Source organism: Condylura cristata, unplaced genomic scaffold (assembly GCF_000260355.1).
Source record: "Condylura cristata isolate star-nosed mole 26May11 unplaced genomic scaffold, ConCri1.0 scaffold00026, whole genome shotgun sequence".
Classification (NCBI taxonomy): Eukaryota; Metazoa; Chordata; class Mammalia; order Eulipotyphla; family Talpidae; genus Condylura; species Condylura cristata.
Window position 1 is genome coordinate 471,025 of NW_004567127.1, and position 6,786 is coordinate 477,810.

A 6,786-nucleotide genomic window follows, 5' to 3' on the forward strand; every position below is an offset into this window, starting at 1 on the left:
CGGCCGGGGCCTGGGCCTGGGCCTGGGCAGGACAGCCGGTGGGTAAACGGCGGGCACGGAGGGGCTCACGCCAGGGGCTCCGAGCAGCGGCCAGACCCATCCAAGGCCGAGGGAGAAGAGTGGGGCGGTTACGCGGGGGAAGCCGGGCCAGCAAGCAAGGACGGCGGTCAGGCGCTGGTCAGCGCAGCCGGGAGGGGGGCTGGCCCGGCCCTCTGCAGGAGGGAGCTGCGGACCCAGGGCCGTGTCGCTGTGGGGCCCCGCGGGGGAGGGCCGGGGACAGCCTGGGCATGGGAGCCCCCGTGCCCTCGAGTTTCCTGTCTCCCCGCGCCAGCGCCCAGCACCCTCCCCTCCGGCTGGGCACCGCTTGTCCTGTGGGGGCTCCTGCTGTCAGCGACCTGCCTTGGTTTACCCAGCTTAATGTCAACCAAGTCCCCTTTGCCAGGCCCGGGAGGGTCCTGCCTCCGTGCCCCTGGGCAAGGCCACGAAGACGTTGCCTAGAAGCCTCACGCGAATGGGGCGGCTGAGGGTCAAGGCTCAGCGCCCACCCGCCCGCCCCAAGCACAGGCAAGGCGGGGGGCTGCTGTGACCAGGGTGGTCTCCAGAGGGACAGTGATGCGCTAGCCCCCCCACTTGCCGCTCAGGCCGCAGCAGCGGTCCTGGGTTCTGGGGCTCAGGCCGAGCCCCGCCTGCACCCGCCGGTGACCTGCAGTGTCTAAGCATCGAGTTGCGTCCCGTCTCCTGGGCCTCCGAGGGCGCTGCGCCCCAGCACTGGGCGGCCCCTGAGCCAGAGTCCACCCGGAGCGACCCAGGGGGCAGCACCCTCCTGAGTCCCCTGCCCCCAGCAGAGCGCCCGGGGGCCGCCTGTCCTCCATGAAGTGCTGCCTGGAACTTTAACTTCTCTCACTCCCGGGTAACCTCTTGTTAAGGGCCGGTGGGACTGTGCCGACAAAACTGGACACTCCCGCGGTACTGGGACCGGCCCCTGGAGGGCGGGAGCCACGCGAGACCGGGGCTAGCCGGTTGCCGTCCGCCTGCCACCCACACTCCGGGTGGCCTCGCCCCAGCCTCCCTCACGGGACCTCCCTCGCCAGACCTGCCCCGGAGCTGCCCTGGAGAGCCTGGCGCCCCAAGGCTCTGAGTGCCGCCCACCCGGCGTCCCTGGCCTCCCCCTCTCACGAGCTGCCAGGACCAAGGCCTGGGGGCTCGCCTCCCCCATCTCGCACACGCACCCCACACCCAGCTCAGTCCCAACCCCTGTTCCAGTCACCTCCTATCCAGCTTCGCCCCACCCCAACGAAGAATGTTTTCTACGGACAAAACCAACGGAACAAGTTCTGTTTCTGTAAAATAAAACTGATCATGTTTGGAGGTGGAAGCCCTGGTCTGGAGCAGGCCGCCAGCCGGCGCATGCACACAGACCCGCAACATGTAGGTCAAAACAGACACCTGCATCTCAGCGCCTGGCGCCGGGGCTCCTGGGGCACAGCCCCGCACCCTGAGCAAGCCATTCGGCTAACAGGGGGCCCTGGGGACCCCTGCCCCAGACAGCCGCCTCCAGCTCCACCCCGCGGGGTGCTGAACCGCAGCTGCCCACGCAGTTGAAAGTTCCACGTTCACGTGTGACACGGGAGGGACACGGCTTGGCCGGCCCTGTGCCCCGCAGGGCCCAACAGCCGGTGGAGCCACCCAGACCGACCGAGGGCGGCGCCTCCCACTGGCCGCCGGTCAGGGCGCCTCTTCGCAGGCGCGGACGGGCAGGCGTTTGCTTGGACACTGGTGCAGATGCAGACCCCAGAGTGCCCGAAAAGGCCTGGCCAGTCATGCCAGGGAGAACCCTACCTTACGGGCTCCCCGGCCACCCTCAAAAATACTTCGCCACACCCAAGAGAGCAAGCCAGGCTCTGCGTGGGGACAGGCCCAGAGGCCGCAGCCCGCAGGACACTGCCCAGCAGCCAAGGGCAGGGGGAGCGTGGCGGCAAGGCTGTTCCACTCCCCTGGAAACCTGCACCCCCCCATCAAAGCCGGTGAAGCATGCTGCTCCCCGAGTCAGCCGTTAGGACAGTGGGTCGCAGTGCCGTGGCAATAACGAGCCCCCTCTGGGGCCTGCGCCCCAAGTCTCGACTTCAGGCCACCTGCGTTTCCACCCCCAACCCCCTCGCTGCCCAGGCGGAGCCTTTCACTCTCCTGGCTGGGCTTCGCCGGCTCTGCCCCCAGGCCCGTCCTGGCCACCTGCTTGGCAGGCTAGGGGGCCTTTACCTTGGCGGGGAGCCCCACGTGGGCGGCTGCGCTGGGGCCGCTGCGGGCGGACGACGCAGGCGCGGGGTGTCACGGGTTTGGGGGAGTCTCTACCCCCACAGCGCGAGGCGCCTCTCCCCCAGCGGCCAGCAATCCCGTTTCCCGGCCCCTGATCCGGCCATGGCTTCTGGGCTGGGCCCTGGCGGGAGCAGCTGCCAGAGTGGCTGGGCTGGGGTTTGTGGGTGGGGTGAAGGGAAAAAAGGAACCCCAACCCAACAGGCTATGGTCACAGCGGACACCCGTCCCCGCCGGCTTTGGGGACAGTGGCGCTTCCCGGGAGGCGCAAGCTGCTTTAGTTTGAGGTAATCACTGTTGTGGCGCGGCTGGGGGGCTGGACCCGGCCTTCAGCGCTTTCTCTGGGCTCAGGCCGCCCCGGTCTCCGGCGGCAGCGGCGCCACACACCGGCGCCGGCTCGGCGGTGCGCGGGCTCGGGGGTGCAGTGGCAGGCGCCCCGGTCAGGCACGCTGCCGGCGGCTTCTCAGGCTTCTGTGTTATCGCCGTCCGGGCCGCAGGTGATGGCCGCAGAGGCCAGTGGTGCGAACAGCCCAGCTGCCCCTCACATACAGGGTCTCCCACGCTCAGGATTTTTTTTAAGACTAATTTATCTGTGCATACAGAACTGGGGTACAGGCCAGAGGTGCAGGGGGTGAGAGGACGCACCAGAGTGGGGGGCAGAGCACGCAGATGGACAAAATCCACTGCTGAGGGGGCTGTGGGGAGACAGGTCTGCTGCGCCCTGAGGTCACCTCGGGGCGGGAAGGCACAGCCTCGCCCTAGGGTCCACCGGCCTCAGGAAGACCTGCAAGGGGGGCGCCCTGCTTCTCTCCCCTTCACCCGCCCGCCGCTTGCCTCTGGAAAGGCGGGTGAAGGGGGGTCTTCTGTGATTGGAGCTTTTGGGGTGCCGGGCCGGGCGGCTGGCTGCATGTCCCCCACATCACTTCTTGCAGCACCAGGGCGTGGGCGTCTAGCCGCAGACCTCAAGCCGGCTGGCAGGGGTGCGGGCCGGAGCCGGCCTGGGGGACCTCAGAGAGAAGCTGCACCAGAACCCCGCAGCGCCCACGAGGCAGACATTGAGTTACAGCCAAGGGGGAGCTTATCACGTGGGAGGGGCCGGAGGGACAAGCAGTCCCGCCCAGACCAGAGGCCGGAAGAGCCCGAAGGGCAGGTGGAGGCAGCAGGGCGGCCTGGCCGGAAATGGCTGGAAGGGGCCCTGGGAGCGGCATCCCTTTGTGGGCACTAGTAGGGCCAGGCCCTAGGCGGCCCAAGGCCTTCTCAGTGGGTTTCCACACACCACAGCCCCCCCCGCCCCCGTTCCCCTACAGCTGTCTGACACCCCCACCTCCGGGCCTGGGCTTGGGCTGGGCTGCCCCTTCCCGAGGTCCACCCCCAGCATCTTCTGGGCGGGTGGGGCCTCTGGGGCGCCAGCCCAGGTACATCCCACCGCAGGCCTGGGCCCACCTGAGCGCCCACTCCAGCGCTCTTGCTGAAGGGCAGGCCATGCCCGGCCACCTCCCACCCGTCCACTCACCAAACAGCTGCCACGCAGGCCCGTCCTGAGCCCCGCGGCTTCCCCTGCGCGCTGGCACAAAGCGCCAGCTGCGGCGAGGGCTCCACTCACGGTGGGGTGGGGGTGACCCGCGCCCTGGAGACAACCGTCTCCCTAACTCCTCGCCCTGCTCAAGCCGGGCCTGTGTGCACTGCAGACCAGCTGGGCGCAGCGTCGCAGGAATTCAGCTTGCTTATCTGTGAGGCTGACCGCTGACCTGAGCCGAGATGGCCCTGCAGGGGTGCGGGAGGGGCCGCAGGGCACCCTCGGGAGCCAGCGGTCAGGGCTGTGAGCTGGGACAGGCCTCAGGGGCGGGGAGCGCCCGTCCTGGGCCTCGTGGGCCTTCAGTGTAGCCCGTCAAGTAGAGGCCACCACGCTGACCCCGCACCCGAGTGTCTGTGGCCGTGCAGGCGAGGGCTGGACGGTGGCTGGGACGCGCCGTGGCACGTCCTTGGCGGCTCAGCGCCCCGCTGGTATCCTGTCCAGCCACGCGCCTCCAACGCAGGCCCCTCGGCACTTTCTCCTTGAGAACCAAGCCCAGACCCGGGGCGCCGGCGGTGACACCTGCCACAGCGCAGGCCGGCTTCAAGGCTCACGGCCACTCGTGGGCCAGACGAGGCTGGGGACTCGGGGAAGGGGGGTTCGCTTAATCTGGTGACCGGCGCACACTGCTTTCTGCTCTCTCCAGACACCACATCAAAGTGGAAGTAATTTTTAAGAGCAGAGGCCTCCCTGGGGGAGGCTCCCCAGCCAGGGAGGGACCCCCAGGGCCGGCAGACCCCTCCTGCCTCCCCACTGCTCCCCTCAGCAGTGGGTGTCAGCGGACCCACCTCTTCTGCTTCCCGCTGCGTCTCTGGGGAGTCCAACCTGCGCCTCTGGCCTGTAACCCAGTTCTGTGCACATAAATACACAAATCCGCAAATATAGTCGTGGTTTAGTATCAAGAAGAGTTTTAAAGAAAACCCCAAACACTTCGACAACCCCAAAATGGACAAAATGAATGTGAGGAAGTTCATAAAAACGGCAACACCAGACGTCAAAACAGCGGCGCCGCTGATGGGTCGCCTGATGCCAGCACTTGCGCCACCCCCCCCCCCGCAGGCCGGGAGGCGCCTGGCTCTGGCGCGGCGGCCATGTGCTCTCGGCCCTGCGGCTGCAGGCCGCTCGGCCCCAGGGGACAGCAGGGCAGTGCCACTGGCCTGCAGGATCCCGGCTCTCCCGGACTCCCCCACCTGCCAGAACCGGCCAGGGCGTGGCAGGCGCCACCGGACCAGAAGCTGTCAGCTGCCCCTGGACATGGCCACGAGGCCGGGAGTTAGGTCGGGGCCCGGCTGCGCCGCCGGTGACAGCCCCTCCTGCCTCCACCCGCCCGCAGCAGGCGCATGGGGGCCTGGAGCTGAGCGCTGCTCTCCCTGCCGTGCCCCGGTCAGCACTTCCGCGCGGTCAGCACGGACAGCCTCGTGGGGGCAGCCGGCAGAGGGCCCACGGCCCGTGGGCCTGGGGACGGACAACACCCGAAGCAACCGGGGCGAAGGCGGCCCAGGGGACTTGGGCCCGAGAGTCGGGGTCTGTTCAACAGCGACCCCCCAGTCTCAGGGTAAGGCCCCTTCACGCCGAGTCTGAAAAGCGACATCTCAGACAGCTTCCAGCGTCTGACCGGACCCCGCACCCAGAGGCCAGCATGGCTGTGGCCCCCAGGTCCCGGTGCGGGCGTGCCCCTCAGTGGTTTCCTTCCGGGTCAAAAGCTTCCTGGGTGACTACAGCAGCGGTGGGGAGGGTGCCCGACCTCCTGCTGGGCGTGCCGGGGCCAGCACCTCGGGGTCAGCCTGCCTGCCGCCTTCCCCGTCACCACTCTTCCCTCCACTCCCGCCGCGCCACCCGGTCTGAGCTCCCCAGGCCCTACCCATGCCACGAGGACACTGCTCCAATGACTGGACACCCTCTCCCCTGGCCAGCTGCCCTCATCCCAGAGCTCCGATGTCGCCCCAACCCTGGTGCCCCCTCCACAGCCCGGGTGAAGACTCTGCACTGGTCAGCAGGGCTTGGTCACTTGCACAGGTGACGTGGAAACACCCCCAGGCCTGTGTTCCTTCACCTGCCCACCCACCTTGCAAAACTGCCCAAGGGCAGCAGATGGGGCGGCGGGTCAGGGCTTGGCAGGAAGCAAGGGGCCGGCACGCTGCCCTCCTGGGCAAAGCCGCCTCCGAAGCCAGAGAAAACGTTGCCAAGCTTTATTCAGGCTCAGGGCAGACCGCGCCCCTGCAGCCCCAGGGCAGGCGCGGCCGTCCGCCCTCCAGTCTCACTTCTTGTCCTCCTCCTTCTTGTCCTTCTTGCCTTCCTTGGTGGCCTGGGAGGCCAGCGAGCCCATGGCGTTTCGAATGGCCTCGTTGTTGGGATCCACGCCTGGAAGGTTCTCCAGGACACTCTGAAGGAACTCGGGGTCCTGCATGACATCGTAGTCGTCCTCCTCCTAAAGAAGAGCGGCGTCAGCGGGGAGGGGTGGCCACAGGGAGCAGGGCAGAGCCCATGACCGCTGCTGCCTGAGCTCCCCGGGCTGTGGGGGTGCGGGGCGCCTCGGCCTGGGAACACTCCTTAGTGGCCACAGAGGCCTGAGCACGCAGCTTCCTGAGCTCAAGAGCAGGCGGATGCACCATCCCGCCCGGGGTCCCCCATCAGACACCACCCCTCCCTCTTCACCCCAAAACACGTCCTGGGAAGTGTCCAGCCGCTCAGAGCGGCGAGGGGCCCCGGGCCGCTGGGCACTCCCTGCCTCCCGCGAGCCCAGACACAAAGGCCTTATGCTACGCTGGGCCGCTGCAGCTCGGGGAGCTCGTGTTTGAGACCCCGAGGGGCTGGGCTGGAGGCTGAGGAGCGAGGGGCCAGGGGTGGTCACCTTGGCTGGCTCAGATGTGTCCATGGCGGAGCTGGCGTCGGCGTCGGCGGAC

At 68.3% G+C, this 6,786-nt stretch overlaps 1 protein-coding gene across 1 annotated transcript in view; it reads right to left on the reverse strand.

The window, feature by feature from the left end:
- Positions 1–6,056: 6,056 nt before the first annotated feature.
- Positions 6,057–6,786, reverse strand: part of PSMD4 (proteasome (prosome, macropain) 26S subunit, non-ATPase, 4) — a 6,425-nt gene continuing 5,695 nt past the window's right edge. Inside the window, exons 7-8 of the mRNA XM_012729998.1 lie at positions 6,735–6,785; positions 6,057–6,311 (exon numbers count right to left, since the gene is read on the reverse strand). Of these exons, the coding sequence (XP_012585452.1) occupies positions 6,141–6,311; positions 6,735–6,785 (222 nt within the window). The 3' untranslated portion in view covers positions 6,057–6,140. The remainder of the gene's footprint in view (positions 6,312–6,734; position 6,786) is intronic.